General features: G+C 46.2%; 1 protein-coding gene across 2 annotated transcripts in view; it reads right to left on the bottom strand.

The window, feature by feature from the left end:
• The window catches only part of LOC112118351 (polypyrimidine tract-binding protein 3), a 97978-nt gene that overhangs the window by 17813 nt on the left and 63017 nt on the right, over window positions 1-17148 (bottom strand). For both annotated transcript variants that reach the window (XM_024216620.3, XM_024216618.3), the window contains 2 exons: window positions 13268-13432; window positions 9550-9660 (listed from right to left, as the gene is read on the bottom strand). In XM_024216620.3, coding sequence (XP_024072388.1) covers window positions 9550-9660; window positions 13268-13432 — 276 coding nt within the window. The remainder of the gene's footprint in view (window positions 1-9549; window positions 9661-13267; window positions 13433-17148) is intronic.

Below are 17148 nucleotides of genomic sequence, written 5' to 3' on the forward strand. Positions count from 1 at the left end.
AAACAAACTTTGTAGGGTATAGGCTACTATGCAATTTTAATAAATTAAGTTCACCACTTGTGAGTAATAAGTTCAAGGTAAGTTTCTCAGCCATTTTATTGAAAAGTTAGGGGCTTCTCAGCAGACAGCCCTAATCTATGGAACTGCACACCAGAAGGAGATCCAACAGGACTCTTTCCAGCTTTAGGGCATTCTGCAAACCTCATCTTGTCCAGAAAAAAACATATCAACACAAAACAGAAAGTCTGCAAAGAAGGGAAAGACAGTGGATCTTACTCCTACTTTGAACAGAACTTGCTGTTAATTTTGTAGTTCCAATATACCATAGTAATGGTCACTTTAGAAAAACATATTAGACTTTAAAAGCAGCAAAGAGTCCTGTGGCACCTTATAGACTAACAGACGTATAGGAGCATGAGCTTTCATGGGTGAATACCCACTTCTTCCGCACATGCATCCGAAGAAGTGGGTATTCACCCACAAAAGCTCATGCTCCTATACGTCTGTCAGTCTATAAGGTGCCACAGGACTCTTCACTGCTTTTACAGATCCAGACTAACACGGTTACACCTTTGATATAAGACTTTGTTTTCATGATTCTGAATTTACTACATTAGTTAATTAAAATATTTCAAATTTGTGCCTCCTGTCTCTTTGCAATCCATATTATCCAGCTACTTGATTTTGCATAATTCTGGTTTGACAGTTTCTTAGACTAGTGTCAGTAGCACAGAAATATAAATTCACTGCAGGATCAGAGAGAAACTGAGTTGAGAGAGAGAGAGAGAGAGAGAGAGAGAAAACAATTTCTGTTAATTTGGATTTCTTCATGTCACTTTAATATTAGCCCAGATAATATACGCAGCTCCTTTTGACATCAGGAGGAGACAGGAAATAAAGCAAAACTCGAGATGTTACTTCCCTATTCTATTCAAGCTCTTATTCAGCCCTCATCACCATAGCACATGGGCACCTTCTACAAGTGCATTTAAGCAACATAACTTGCATCTCTCACATGTAGTTCTTGCTCCCTTCCTCCCCTCCCCCCAGGGGTAAACTGGATGGAACTTTGAAAACTTTAAATATAAGTATGCTGAGCTGTACGTTTATATTAGCAAAGGGCAAGGTAGAAGAACAGTCCCTTGCACTTGGAACGAAAGTTCTCTGGTGGTTCTTAATTCCTGTGGAAGTTTGTTCTGGTCTTGAGCCAGCATGGACAAAGCTCTACCACAAGTGTAAAGCTCATCTGTGTTGGAGGCAGACAGCTCCATTGTACCTGAGTTGCTGACTGAAGCCCTGATCTCAGAGCTTTAGGTGCTCTTTTAGGTATCATGGGCCCAGCCCACTGAGTGTCCTAAAGGTAAGGAACAAGGCCTTGAATTTGACATGGTATTCTATATGAAGCCACCATAGGGACCAGAGGATAGGTTTGATGTGCTTGCAGTAAACTGTGCTGCTGCGGAGATGTGCTGCTGCATGCTGGGAGTAATGTAGATAGACTGGCTGACACGGCTCAGCTACAGTTCCTAAGCACCAACAGTTCTATTTATTCTAAGAGCTGCATAGAAAATAGTCCAGGAAAACATAGCCCTAGTTCCACTCCCACAAAAGCAATCAATCAATCAATAAATCAATAACCACAACAGGTGAGCCATCTATGATAGACTCTGGAAAAACCAATTAACAGATAAGTTACTACAATGTCCCAAAGAGTGAGTCTTATGGAAACAGAACAAGGTAAAAACACTTCCTGAGTAAGTAGAAGGTAAGAGAAAAAAGAATGAACTTTCTCTTGAGCAACACACAGGTAGGGATCCCTGCTTTAAAGAGCATGAAGTTCCCTCTCTTTCCTTGCTTAGATAGCCCCAAAGGCAATTTTAAGGGTAAGGCCTAAGGTTTTTCTTAGGTGTTAGGTTAAATGCCCTCTCAGGTATCTCTTAAGATCTCACATAATTAAAGGAGTGCAGAAAAACTTGTCAGCAACTCTGAACAAAGATCCTACTACATCCAGAGAGGAGTCAACATAGCTGTGTGTTGGCAGAGAAATGGAGAAGAGGTTGGAAAAAAACAACTCATCTAAAAATGTTCTACTCTCTCTAAATCCTTATCACTATGACTATGTGGTTGCAGACCCTCAGGACTTTATCAAGCCCATTCTGAAAGAAGGCAAAAAACCTTAGAAAATGTATCTAAAATGGTTTAAATTTCTGTACTTGCTTCAGGAAAAAACGGTTACTTACTTTTGTAACTGTTGTTCTTTGAGATGTGTTGCTCATGTCCATTCCATTCCAGGTGTGCATGCGCCGACATGCACAGTTGTCGGGGACTTTTGCCTTAGCGGTATCCGTAGGGCTGGCTGTGACCAGGGCCAGCTCCAGGGTTTTGGCCGCCCCAAGCAGCAAAAAAAAAAGCCGCGATCGCGATCTGCGGCGGCAATTCGGCGGGAGGTCCTTCGCTCCGAGCTGGAGTGAGGGATCGTCCGCCGAATTGCTGCTGAATAGCTGGACATGCTGCCCCTCTCCGAAGTGGTCGCCCCAAGCACCTGCTTGCCAAGCTGGTGCCTGGAGCCGGCCCTGGCTGTGACGCCCTCTGGAGTGGTGCTCTCACGTGGCGGTTTATCAGGCGCCGCCAGCCCTCTGCCCTCTCTGTTCCTTCTTGTCAGCAACTCCGACAGAGGGGCAGAAGGGTGGGAAATGGAATGGACATGAGTAACACATCTCGAAGAACAGTTACGAAAGGTAGGTAACCATTTGCTCATGTCGAGTCCAGTCTAAATGACTCACAAGCAGTATCTATGGAGGTGGGCTTGCAGTTCACCGCTTAGAGGCTTGCAGTACTGTTATACCAAAGCCAGCATCATCCCGGGCCTGCTGCAAAAGCACATGGTGGGATGTGAAGGTATGGACTGACAACCAGGTGGCCGCCTACAGATGTCCTGGATATGCACGTGTGCCAAAGAGGCTGCCGAAGAGGCCTGGACCCTGGTCGAGTGGGCGGTGACTATCGCCGGGGGCGGCACCTTTGCTTGATCATAGCAAAAGCGAATGCAGGCCGTGATCCAGGAGGAAATCCTCTGAACGGAAACAAGTTGACCTTTCAGCCTAAGCCCACAGCGACAAATAATTGTGTCATCTTACAGAAAGGTTTGCTCCTTTCAGTGTAGAAGGCCAGAGCCCTCCTGACGTCCAGGGTATGTAGCCTGTGCTCCTCCTCTGACTTATGCGACTTCAGAAAGAAGACTGGTAAGTAAATGTCTTGGCTCGAATGAAACTGAGAGACCATCTTAGGAAGGAAGGCCGAGAAAGTCTTAGCTGGACCTTGTCCTCCTAGAAGACCGTGTCAGGCGGCTCCGAGGTAAGTGCCAGAATTTCAGATACCAGGCGAGCCGACATGACCACGACCAGGAGCGCAACCTTCCAGGAGAGGAGAAGGAGCAAGTAGGAAGCCAAAGGCTTGAAGTGGGGGGGACCATGAGCCATGACAGCATCAGATTCAAGTCCCACGGAGGAACAGGATCCCTGACGTGTGGGTAGAGGCACTCCAGGCCCTTGAGGAATCTGACCAATGTCCTGAGAGAAAACCGACCTGCCTTCGATCGGTGGGTGAAAGACCGAGATGGCCGCTACATGGACTTTGATGGATGAGAGCGACAAGCCCTGAAGCTTGAGGTGCAGGAGGTAGTCTAGAATGATCTTCAACGGGGCTCGCTCAGAACAAACCCCTTTATTCACCATCCATCAGGTGAATCGCTTCCATTTGGCCAAGTAGGTGGCCCTGGTACTTCCCAACAGGACTTGCTGGACTTCGGATGAGCACTGCCATTCCTGCGCATTTAGCCACGCAGCAGCCAAGCCATGAAAAGGAGGAAACGCCAGTGCCCTGGGAATATGGAAGTATGCGTCCTTTAGATTAGGGGCAGCATATCAATCTCCCGGATCCAGGGAGGGAATGATAGGGGCAAGGATACCATGTGAAATTTCAACTTTTTGAGAGACTTGTTGAGGTGGCACAGGTCTAGGATAAGTCTGAAGCCCTCTTTTGCCTTCGGAATGAGGAAGTAACAAGAATAAAACCCTCTTCCTTCCATGTTTTGTGGAACCTCTTCCACTGCCCCTATGCTCATGAGGTTTTTGACCTCCTGAACGAGGAGTTGCTCGTGAGAAGGGTCCCTGAAGAGGGCCGGGGAAGGGAGATGGAAGGGTTGGTCAGCTACAAACTGCAGGGTAAAGCCCGATGAGACTGTATAGAGCACCCAGAGGTCCGAGGTGATACGGGACCAGTGTGACCGGAAAGGGTGGAGGTGGTTGAGGAAGACGGGGAGCAGATCCGGTTCAGTGCCTGGGGCATTGTCCTCGGGTGCACCCTCAAAATGACGGCTTCTGGCAGCCTTGATCACTGGAAGGACCGGGCTGCACAGGTGGACGAGACGATGACTGGTGGAGTTGCTTAAAACCCGTCTTTTTGTAGAAGCCGGAACGAGGGGTACTCCAAGACCTCGATGATGGCGGAGGCGCAATGGTTTCCTGGCTTGCTGAGTAGTATGAAGGCCTAAGGAGTGGAGGGTGACACGGGAGTCTTTAAGGCCATGGAGCCTAGCATTAGTTAGCTCCAAGAAGAGCCCCCTTCGCTCAAATGGGAGGTCCCGGAGGGTATGTTGCATCTCCTGGGACAACCCAGAGGTCTGTAACCAGGAGCTACACCTCATGGCTATTGCATAGGTGAGCAGCCTGGACGCCGAGTCTGTGGCATCCCAGGTCATCTGGAGGACACCCCTGGCTACCACCGTGCCTTCATCTATGAGAGTGGCGAACTCCTGTGCCTGATGCTGTGGGAGGCTCTCTTTGAACGTGCCGACGGAGTCCCACAGGTTGAAATTGTACCTGCCAAGTAGGGCCTGATGGTTAGAGACCCTAAGTTGGAGGTTCACTGTGGAATAAATCTTTCTGCCAAATAAGTCTAGTCTCTTGAAATCTTTATTTTTGGGGTTGCCACTCGCCTGGCCCTGTCTGGCCCTTTCGTTGATGGCAGACACGACCAAGGACCCTGCAGGAGGGTACGTGTAAAGGTATTCAAACCCCTGCGGGGGGACATAGTACTTCTTTTCCGCCTTCTTGGATGGGGTCTGCCACATTGACTTGGCAATCTTCAGGACCCCTGGGTGAATGGGAATGCAACCCAGGCTGGGGCAGAGGAGGGAAGGACAATGAAGAGGTCATCAGGTTCCTCAGCTAGCTCCTCGACCTCCAAGTTCAGGCTGGCCACTACCCCTTTTAAGGAGGGCTTGGTGCTCCCTGAAGTCATTGGGGAGGGGAGTTCCTAGTTTGTGAGGGCCCCACCACCGCCTCATCCGGGGACAATGAGGATGACTGCTCTGACGAAGGTTGGGGGGCATCCCCTTGCTGCACCGAGGACCATTCCACAGTTGCTTGGGCCTCCCTCAGGGTCACCACCTCAGATTTGGCCTCTTGCTCTGATGCTGGCACTGGCTGTGTTGGGAGCAGCTTGTGCGATGCTGTCTGGAAGGAACAATGCGAGTACGGTGCCAGTATTACAGGCAGCCCCCACAGGCTGCAGTATTGCCACTGGGTGGGCCATTGCCCCTGAGCCCATGCCGGTGCTGCAGGTGCCTTGGTGGGCTCCTTGCAGGGAGACGATTCTCCCCAGACAGGGGAAGGGCTAAACTGTCCCTCCGATCTGGACTACTGACTCTCAGCGGCGACTGGTACGGGGAAAGCGAGGGCTTGTTCCTGCCCAAAGAACGATACCATAGCCCCGGCGACTGGTGCTGCGACCAGGAATGGTCTCGCATCTGAGGAGACCCGACGCCTAGGCGGCCTGCGAGGCGATGGGCAACCGGCGCCTTGGTGATCTCTGCCAGGACCACCATCGGTACCAAGAAAATGGGGATTGGTGTCGCGACTCCAGAGTCCTGTGTCTTGTCAGCCGAGACCATGGCGTCAGAGATCTGGAGACCGGGGTTGCAGTACCAGGGTCTTTGACCGCAGCGAAGGGGAACAATGCCTGCGGTCCGGGACGTTCCCATCACCAGCTTGGTCGTCTGATCTGGTGTCTTGGCCAGGCGTTTGCAGTGCCAGTTGGCCTAACTGTTCTTTGCCCGCTGGGCCCACCTCAGGCACAGATGGCCCTGCGATGGGCTGGGACTCCCTAGTGCTCCCTCGATTCAGAGATGGGTCCCTGGCTGGGCTAGGGGGTCTGACCACAGTGGTACCCCCAAGAGCCTCCATTGCGGGCACCAGGCCTAGCTCAGGTCCTTTGCCTGAAGCTCCCTTGCATCGTGCCTGCGGACCAGACGACTTAGGTCGCTTCTTCAGTACCGGCGAGTGCTGGCGGTGCACTGTGTGCCGACGCTGAAGTACCGCGCAAGGAATCCCAGTGTGAGGGTTCTGATGCTGGGAGCAGAGCAGCCTCCATGAGGAGGGTCCTTAATCGAACGTCCCGCTCTTTTTGAGTTCGGAGATGAAAACGTTTGCAGATCTGGCACTTGTCTTTTCGATGGGACTCTCCCAGGCACTTCAGACAATTCTCGTGAGGGTCGCTGATGGGCATCGGCTGGCTGCACTCAGAACACAACTTAAAGCCTGGGGAGTGGGGCATGCCCCCCTCCAGGACAAAGTCCCAGCCGGGACTCTAACTACTAAAACACTTAACAGCTCACTAATAACTGACTAGATAATAAAGGAGAACCATCTGAACAGTGAAGAATTGCTAATGCTCTTGCTAAGCAAGACCAGGCATGCCAACCAACTGTCACAGGCAGTAAGAAGGAACTGAGAGGGCGTAGGGCCAGTAGCGCCTGATATACCGTCGCATGAGACTACCACTCCACAGGGTGCCACAACGGGCCCTACGGATACCACTAAGGCAAAAGTCTCCAACAACTGTGCATGTGGGAACACACACCCTAGAATGGAATCGACCTGAGCAAGCACTCGAAAAATAAAGGCGTCCTGAGCCCGGGCTAGGGCTACCAAAAGAACTGCCATATTCAGAAGAACTCTGCAGGAATGACATACTAGGTTGAAATTCCAAGGGTAAATGCGTCAGTCCTAGGAACTTGTTAAAAAAAAAAAAACCTGATATCTACTTTCCTTTTTTACTCAACTGGGGAGTTACAAATTTGTGGCAAATTAAAAGGAACATTGATGTAATTCTGTTCCCCGACAGGATCTGGATTTTGCTCAGCCAATCTACTGTGGAATTCAGAACTCTGGTATGAACTGTTTACCAAGACACGTAATTGTTCTCTGCCCACAAAAGAATTGAGCAGTGTTTGGGTTCTGATGACCCAGCAGATTGACTTAGGAGGGACATTGGAATAATTATTGTGAAGGTAAGAGTCTGCAATAGCAGGAAAAGGAATACAGAAAAATACTGGACTAGATAAATTTCTTGTAGCAGATTCAAATTTAACAGATCACCATATTAAAAATGTTGCACATTAAGAAATTTAACCTTGCTGTCACAATTCAGAATTCAGTAAGCTACAAAATGACTATATGCCTACTGACAAAGAAACTTTTACCTAGCAAATAAATAAAATGAGGGCAAGGACTTAAGTTCCATGCTAGATACGGTATTATATTGCCCACTCTACCAAATTATGAATATTTGTCACCTACTTTCTCACTCATCACCCCCTTCAAGAAATTATCCATTCCTTCAAAATAAAAGCCACAGAATATTTTATTTTGGATGCTTGTTTCTTTGTTTACATATTAATTTTCTTTAACATGGTGGCGAGTAGTCAAATCTACTATACATGCTAGAAATTAAATAGATATATAGAGGGAATTATTAGCTGTGTCCAGGAGAAAGCTAGTGGCGTCTGTTCTTATAAAAGACTATCACTATGGTATCCATTGCTATTTTGTCTGCTCCTTAGTTTATTGCATATCTTGTCTGTGCACCTTGTATCTAAGCAATGACAGGGTCAACATGAAGGAAATACAGTGAAGTAAGACTCGCATTATGAGAAACAGGGAAATTGGGAAAATCACTCAATGTTTTATAATGGCAACCCAAAGAAGGATCCATCTTAGAGAAGTATTTTGAAGGTTTATATCTCCACCCCAAATTAAGACAATGACTGTTTTTTCCACTTTCACGGGTCATTTATTTGCAAAATTGAACATGCCCACGGTTTTGTTCCCTTGTTTAGTGACGTAATACTACAATGAGGAGGTAAGTGTAGGGTTGTACATGTTTAGACGCCAAATAGGTAGCTTTGGAAGAAAATATGAAAGCATCTACATGAGTCATCAGTTTTGTGCTATTTATCATAAAATTTAAGTACCAGATTGTATTTCTAAACAACATTTAAATCACTTTGTTTCAATTTAGCAAAAATCTTTCTATGATCATGAAATCTAGTATTTTTCAGCAAAGCATCTATTTCCTGTAACTAGAAGGAATACTAGCCGTGTACAGTAATTCCGCACTTAAAGCCATCCCGGTTAACGTTGTTTCGTTGCTGATCAATTAGGGAACATGCTCATTTAAAGTTGTGTAATGCTCCCTTATAACGTTGTTTGGCAGCCGCCTGCTTTGTCCACTGCTTGCAGGAAGAACAGCCCGTTGCAGCTAGCTGGTGGGGGCTTGGAACCAGGGTGGACCAGCAGCCCCCCTATTAGCTCCCCACTCCAAGTTCCCTGTGCAGCAGCCGCCCAGCAGACTACCAATTGCCGGCAGTTCAGCTGTCCCTCCCCCCACTGCCATGTGCTGCTCCTGCCCTCTGCCTTGGAGCTGCTCCCAGGAGCTTCCTTGCTTGCTGTGCAGGGGAGGGAGGAAGAGGGGGGCTAATGTCAGGGTGTCCCCCTCCCTCCTACTCCTGCCCCCCGCTTACCCCTTCTCCATATAGAGCAGGATGGGGACAAGACAGGGCTCAGGACCGAGAGAGCTTGCTGGCCGCAGCAACTTCCTAATTTTTTTTTTTTTTTTTTTTTAAAGGCAATGTACTTAGAGTGGGGTCAGCATACTTAAAGCGGTAATGTGCATCTCTCCCTCTCTCCCACACACAGGGTATGTGCGTCTGTCTGCCATGCTGTCTCCCCTCCCTTCATTCGTGCTGCCTTGTAGAGTGTGAGGCTACATTAACAACGTGTTAACCCTTGAGGGCATATATATAGTTTTTTGTCTGGTGAAAAAAAATTTCCCTGGAACCTAGCCCCCCCATTTACATTAATTCTTATGGGGAAATTGGATTCGCTTAAAGTCGCATTTTTCAGGAACATAACTACAACGTTAAGCGAGGAGTACTAGCCTTAACCTGAGACCAGGTAGACAGGTGAAATTATTCAAGACCAGTAATGCATAATTAGTAGTAAAAGTACTAAGGTTCATCGAATCATTCTCTATAACAATTACAAAACCCCAAAGCTACTTGAGCAGTAAGAGAATTTAAATATTACTAAAGTGTCAAGAAACTCTAACACTAGTGCAGCTCATAGCAAAACCATTTACATGTAAAGAACGTTTTTGTAATTTATTTTATATGGACTAAATAGGTCAGAAGTACACCTTTATGCTTACCATTTTGGCATAATTTGCATTCATTGGATCAGCATACTGAAGCAAGGCCTGAAACTGATTGTTCTTTGTGAAGGTGATAATCTTCAAGACAGTTCCAAACTTGGAGAAAATCTTTTAAAAAAAAATAATCGAGAAATAAAGAATTTAGACCTTTAAGAGTAGCTGAATTTTTCAGATAGAGTACACAATTTTAGCTCTTGAGATACTGTTTTTCCGAGAATAAATTTTATATTAGAAATTAACAAAATAATTCTCAATTCTATCAGAATACATGTTTTGGAGGCAAGTTCATAAAATATATTTTCTACTAGCCACTAACTTCCTCCCCATCTGCCAAAAAAATCAAAACGTAATTCTCTCCAAGAGCAAGAGTCACTGTCTGTCAAGCTACATGCCACAGATCTTGCTCAGAACTGGCATAAAGAGAAGGGCCTTTGTTCTAGACCTCCAGAGATGCTGGAATACATGGGAGTTTTGGTTTGAGAAGTGGAGTTTCACACAAAGCAGTTGAGAGCAGGGATTCACAAGCTGTCTTTGAGGATGATGGGATGGATTGCACCCTCAGCAAGTTTGCAGATGACACTAAGCTGGGGGGAGAGGCAGATATGCTGGAGGGTAGGGATAGGGTCCAGAGTGACCTAGACAAATCGGAGGATTGGTCCAAAAGAAATCTGATGAGGTTCAACAAGGACAAGTGCAGAGTCCTGCATGTAGGAGAGAATCCCATGCACCGCTACAGGCTAGGGACCGACTGGCTAAGCAGCAATTCTGCAGAAAAGGACCTGGGGATTACAGTGGATGAGAGGCTGGATATGAGTCAGCAGCGTGCCCTTGTTGCCAAGAAGGCTAACGGCATATTGGGCTGCATTAGTAGGAGCATTGCCAGCAGATCAAGAGAAGTAATTATTCCCCTCTATTCGGCACTGGTGAGGCCAAATCTGGAGTACCGCATCCAGTTTTGGTCCCCCCGCTACAGAAAGGATGTGGACAAATTGCAGAGAATCCAGCGGAGGGCAACGAAAATGATCAGGGGGCTGGGGCACATGACTTATGAAGAGAGGCTGAGGGAACTGGGCTTGTTTAGTGTGCAGAAGAGAAGAATATGGGGGGGATTAATAGCAGCCTTCCACTACCTGAAGGTGGGTTCCAAAGAGGATGGAGCTCAGCTGTTCTCAGTGGTGGCAGATGACAGAACAAGGAGCAATGGTCTCAAGTTGCAGTGGGGGAGATCTAGGTTGGATATTAGGAAACACTATTTCACTAGGAGGAGGATGAAGCACTGAAATGGGTTACCTAGGAAGGTGGTGGAATCTCCATTATTAGAGGTTCTTAAGGCCCGGCTTGACAAAGCCCAGGCTGGTATGATTTAGTTGGGGTTGGTCCTGCTTTGAGCAGGGGTTTGGACTAGATGACCTCCTGAGGCCTCTTCCAACCCTAATCTTCTATGATTCTATGACAGCTCGAAGTACTAGGTGCAAAGCTGGATGAATTCTACGGGTTCAGTAACTGAAGATCTTTTCTAAACATCTCATGTAGCCAGGTTTTATTTTTGAAACCACAAGAATAACTGTCCATGAGATCTGAAAATACAATTTATTTGTCAAGAGTAATCAGTGTGTACAAGACGATATCCCTGCCTGATAGCTTACATAGAAGACATAGAAAGACAAAAGATCCACTGTAAGACTCAGTAGAAGGAGAAACTGAACATAAGTTTTCCCCTCTCTCCACTTCACTCTTTGTCATCTCGTCTTATACTTATGTTGTAAGCTCCTCGGGGCAGGGACCATCTTTTTGTTCTGTGTTTGTACAGAACTTAGTATAATGGGGTCCTGGTTGCTGACTGGTCCTCCTTGGTGCTACAGTAACCAAATAATAATAATAATAATAATAATAATAATAAATAATAAATAATAATAAAGGATCTGAATAAGAAGAATGTGGGGAACACACTGGAATTGGAGAATATCCATGCATACGACACTGCATGTGAGACAGCAGAAAGGGGAGTGGAAGGAGGAAAGGGAATGTTGTTGGAAGAACATGAACAGCAAGGAGGAATGCAACAAAACACTAGATCCAAGTGTGAGCAGAGTTGTGCAGGGCCTTGAAGGCATGGACAGTAAACTTAAACATATACATTGGATGTGGAGAAACCTACAGGGCTAGTTAGAAGGAAAAGCAATGATCTGGTCAACAGATGAGGAAAATAACGTGGTTGCTGATCTCTGGATCAACTGGGGGTCAGCAATATGGGTAACAGTAATCGAGAATGGAGGCAAGAACATGGATTAGTCTTTTAAACATTAGAATGAAAAGGAAGGGCTGAATGTATCACCATCCACTGTCAATATGGTCAACCAAAAACCTATGGCTAAGGCTGTGAGTCTGTCATGGAGATCACAGAAGTCACGAATTCCGTGACTTGCTGTGACTTCTGCAGTGTCTGGTGCTGGCTCAGGGGCTGCCTGAGCCGGGCAGCCCCTGGGACAGCAGCAGCAGTTTGGGTATGTGGGAGGGGGTTCAGGGCTAGGGGCAGGGGGTTGGGAGGGGCGGGGGGGGCCCTCCCCAGCTCCCACTGGCATGGCCCCCGTGCAGCTCCTAGGCAGTGGAGGGTCTCCGCACTGCCTGCAGGCCCCGCTCCCGCAGCTCCCATTGGCTGCGGTTTCCTGCCAATGGGAGCTGCGGAAGCTGGTGCTTGTGGCAGGAGAAGCGGAGCCCCTGTCCCCGCCGCCTAGGAGCTCTAATGACACGGAGCCGGGTAGGAAGCCCCTGCCAGCCCAGCCACACACCCTTTCCTCCCCCAGTACCAGCGGCGGTCCCGGGCCACCTCCCCCAGCACATACACAGTGCCCCCCACCCCCGCCACCTCCAGCACGCATGACCCCCCACCCAAGTTTTAGTCAGGGCAGGTATTTTTAGCACAAGTCATGGACAGGTCACGGGTCATGAATTTTTGTTTAGGGCCCATGATCTGTCCGTGACTTTTACTAAAAATATCTGTGACTAACAGATAGCCTTACCTATGACTGATCACCCTAACCACTCACCTAGTTTTTAAGCCTCCCAAGCTTACGGTTCCTACACTACAGCCATCATCTCTTTGGTAAAGGACAGAACAGGAATCTCTATTACAGTCTTTTCATCATGCATCTTAAAATTAACCAGGGGGTTGCTGCTGATAAAGCACTTCCCCTTGCCCAGGGGCTAAGTATACAGTCTCTAGAACACACACTTCCTTCAAATCCATATAAATTAGGTTATTTATAGGTAAATATTGCAACTAAAATAAAATTATGTCAGTCTGACCGTCCAAAAAATGATAACGAAACCGAATATTTACATAAATTCTTAGGAGCAACTGTATGCCCAGGTATGAACTGTCAAAAAAATTGGCAGAAAAGCTAACAATAAAGCATTCCAATTTTGCTGTTTCTTCCTCAACATGCTGTTTAGAAGTCCTTATCCAAAGAAGCAGGAGGATCAAAAGAAGGCATGGAAGTGTCACTAGTAAGAACAAAGAATAAATTTGCCATTTTGAATTAAATCCATTCAAATATGGTTCTATAATAATTGACTACAGTTCGCCTTGAAGTGGCAATCCTCATACAAGTTGAGCACCCAAAGTACAATTTCGAGACAAAGTGTTACTGGATTTACACTAGCATTATAGATAGTATTTAATAACCATTTGTTTCCTCTCCCCACACCTGGTTACCTGATACAGCACTTCCAAAGTGACAGGGTAGAAAAGGTTTTCAACAATAATTCGGAGAACAGAACTTTGACCTGGAAGGAGTCCACCCTCAGTAGCAGGAGCACCTGTAAGGGCTAGGGCTCCAGACTGCACAGCATTCACTGCTTGCAATGCAGCTTGGGTTCTCTGAGAAAGAGGAGGAAGATAAGAGTTAACGTACATAAACAATTCTCATGCAAATAAAGTATATAAAAATGTTTATCAGTTTAAGTTCTAGAGACTTATATTGTACTTGTATTTAGAAAATATTCACACAGGACTCCAATATATAACTTTAGGTAAGGAGTACAGTCAACTTATTTGGAGGAAGAACGCCATACAGTACTTGCGCACACAATCTGCAGCAACAACAAAATGGCAGACTACTTTCAATATTCATTGTGTTCCTCACTTTATTTATGACGACGTGTTGGACTAATAAAGCCTCATTTTTACAACTCTATTTTTAAATGAGCTGAAAGCCCCAAAGACCTAGGATAAGACTTTCAACCCACAACAGAAGCCAAGCTGTGTCAGTCCTGTTCCAACAACCAAATAGTGTACTGGCCTGGGACTCACTACACTGCCACTCACCTGCTGTACGACCAACTCATTCCACCTCTCTGCCTCAGTTCCACTATCTGTAAAATGGCAATAAGGATACCTACCTTCCTTTGTAAAGCTATTTGAGATCCATGGATGAGAAGCACTATATAAAAGCTTATTATGAATCTACTGTGTTACCGCTACCATTTAGAACCAATAAAGGATAGAACTGGTCTACTGTTGAGCAGTGGGACTCCCCCTGCTCCATTTTACTATAATGGTGTATTTTGCAAAAATCCATGCATCACGCAAACACACATCTAAAACTGTATAAAATTATGTATTTTGATTGTTAATTAAAATGCTTACTTGATGTGATGTTTGTTTTTCCCTTTATTAACTTCACACATATGGAGGGGAAGTAAGTCTTCTGAAGACAGAACTGTCAGCCAGATTGCTTTAGGTTTGATTAGGAACATGTGTTCTATTTATCCACAATCACGTGTACTTTGGATATACCTGGCCTCAGCCTGCTATTCTGTACCCTTTCACATTCCTGAGGTACGCTGCAACACGCTCTGTGAGGCAACTTTAAGTAGACTGCAAGCCAGTGGGCCAACTCACCAGCCAGTGCATTGAATCCACTTCCAACAGGTTTTCAATCCCTATTCTTCAGGAATTGAGTTTTATTTTTCAAAAAGTTCAAACTATAAAATCATGCCCTTTCTCCTGACCTGAAGTCTCCTACAGGAGTGTATCTACTCCCTCTTGGCTCCTCAGGTCATCTGCCTTTCTGCTCCCTTCTGCTGGAGCCTTCCTCCACCATACTGACTTCCAGCCTTCTCAGCCTGCTCCCTGCAGGGTTGCATACTCAGGCTGTCTGCTTGGAGGCTAAGGAGAGCCCCACTTCTTCCTAATCTCAGTTTGCCCTTTATATCCCACCAGGCCTACTCTCAACTTTCTACCATGTGACTACTAGGACCTGGAAATGTGAGCTAAGCCCAGCACAGGGTGAAGCTGAGCCCCAATTCCCTTAAAAGCCTCATCCTGGGACACTGATACTATGACCTGTGAATGCAGGCATAAGCGGAACTAGTTACTCCCAACCCCTCTACCAGACCCTCTAAATTGAAATCCAGAGGCAAGAGATAAGAAACATGAGTGCAGAAAAATTAAATGGCAAAAAGGTTCATTAATGCAGAGTTAAGGGTGCCCAATGATAGTGTGGGCCCTTCCAGAACAGCAAGTTCAAACTTCTGAAAACCAGGAAATACAGAATTAAGGTAAACGTCCACACAGTTTTAACAATCTTAATCTAATACAATCTTAACAGCTGGGAACAGCTACTGGAAATTACTCCAGCTGCATTCACTGTGTTAGGTGAGCATATTAAATGGTGGAGGAATAAGTTGGAACAGCTTGGAAGAGCTGTGATTGTGATATGAGGAGACCTGGGAATTTATTTAAAGCACATTACAGAGCTGTGACTGTGCTATGAAGAAATCTGGGTCTGAGTCCCTGCCATGTGCGTTGTCAAAGGAAAGAGGTGTATCTGTACCTACAGGTTCCCAGTCTGCATCATTTCAACACAGAGTTATGTGTATGTTGTGTCATAGCAGGACACTGGGGTTTTCTTGCCATGGGTACTGTCAGTAGTGAGGTAGGATATAAAAGCAGTCTGTGGATTTAATAGTGATATGGGAAAGGCGAGGTTAATTACGCCGAACAGAAGTGGAGTTCAAGGTATTTGTCCCTATGGGCACTTCACTTCAGGTGCACATGTACCCCATGCACCTTTGATAGCAGATTTTTGGCAGCAGTGCCTTTTTGGCCCACACGTGCTCTCCAGGCATCCTCATACCCCATACTGAGGAGATATAGAGCCATGTGGATGAATAACCCCTCAGTTCCTTCTCCTCTACAAACTCTCACAATACAAGACTTCAAAGCAGAGCGGATGGAAAGCAGGTAGTGGAGCAGCACCCATAGGGTCAAACATCTCAAAGAATTCCAGTTACTGTACATGGTAAACAACTTCTCCTTTTTAAAATAATGTCCCTTTAGGTGTGCCACTCCAGGTGACTCCCAAGCAATATTTCCTGAAGAAGGCGGAAGCTTCGGAGAAGATTCTAAGACTGATGGCAGAACTGCAGTGCTGAGAGGCACATCTGCTCTAGAGGCATACACTAAAGTATAATGTTTGGAGACAGTATGAATGGAAGCCTAAATGGCAGCTCTGCAAATTTCTGCAACTGGTACATGTTTTTAACAGTGCCATGAAAGTAGCTTGAGATCTGATAGAATCTGAAGTTGAGGCTGTTCCAGATCCTCAACCAAAAACATCAAAATTGATGATCAGCGGAGGAAGGCTGGGTAGTCGTAATCAATACAGAAGACGGATTACTTTTCTGATAACTAGATCTCTTCTTGGGTGGCTCAGTAGGCCGATGGAAGGTACGGAATTAGACTGGTCAGGAACTCTGAGCCATCTGTGACCTGCTAACTCTTTTGCATAGGTGTGTAGATCCAAAGTGAGCAGTGTGGACCTTGAACCCTTGAGGGTGTGGCAAGGACTAATCAGTATACTCATTGAAGAGCTTACCTATGTCAAAGGGAAGGTCCTCTACAGTGGTCTGAACAGTAGCCAAGACCCTTGTCAGGAGCTGATCCTTAGTGATGATCGCGTTCCACTGGTCGGTTCTTGAAGTTCCAAGCGGACAGATATTCAATAAATTACATTTGCTGTAGTTGATGTGATTGCAAATTACCAAGCTTTAATGGTGAAGTGTAATCTTGTACTGTAGCATCGTGAAAGAGGCGCTCTTGCAATCAAAGACATCTGTGCATTCTTGGGTCCATCATAAAATGATGCCTTGGAATGATATCTGCTGTGCTTGTTGAGAGCATCAACAACCAAAAAGTTAGGAAGAGGGTGTGTAAACAAAAATTCGGAATTTTTCACTGGAACAATTTTTTGTCAGCTTTTTTACATGCAGGTGAGACGGTGACATGAGGTCTCTGAAACGGTTGGCCCTTGAGAAGACGTAGGCTTTTTTGGAGGCAGGTTCTGTCTGAAGAGATCTGGTTCTTCCTTTCCTAGAAGCCCTACTGAGTACCCTCTGTGTTCTTGTCCTGCAAAGATCTTAAGGAAGCTTAAGAGCACACAGTTTAAAGTGCCCCAGAGTGGTGGTCACAAACATAGCAGCCTGGTGAGTCTCCAGCAGAGGGAGCTTTACCAAGGCTATACGACAGCTACAGGCAGTGAAGAGAGAGAATCTGAACTAAAATGCCAAATACCTACATCCCTGAACAGGGGA

This window comes from Terrapene carolina, unplaced genomic scaffold, assembly GCF_002925995.2.
Source record: "Terrapene carolina triunguis isolate 2854851 unplaced genomic scaffold, T_m_triunguis-2.0 Scaffold35022, whole genome shotgun sequence".
Classification (NCBI taxonomy): domain Eukaryota; kingdom Metazoa; phylum Chordata; order Testudines; family Emydidae; genus Terrapene; species Terrapene triunguis.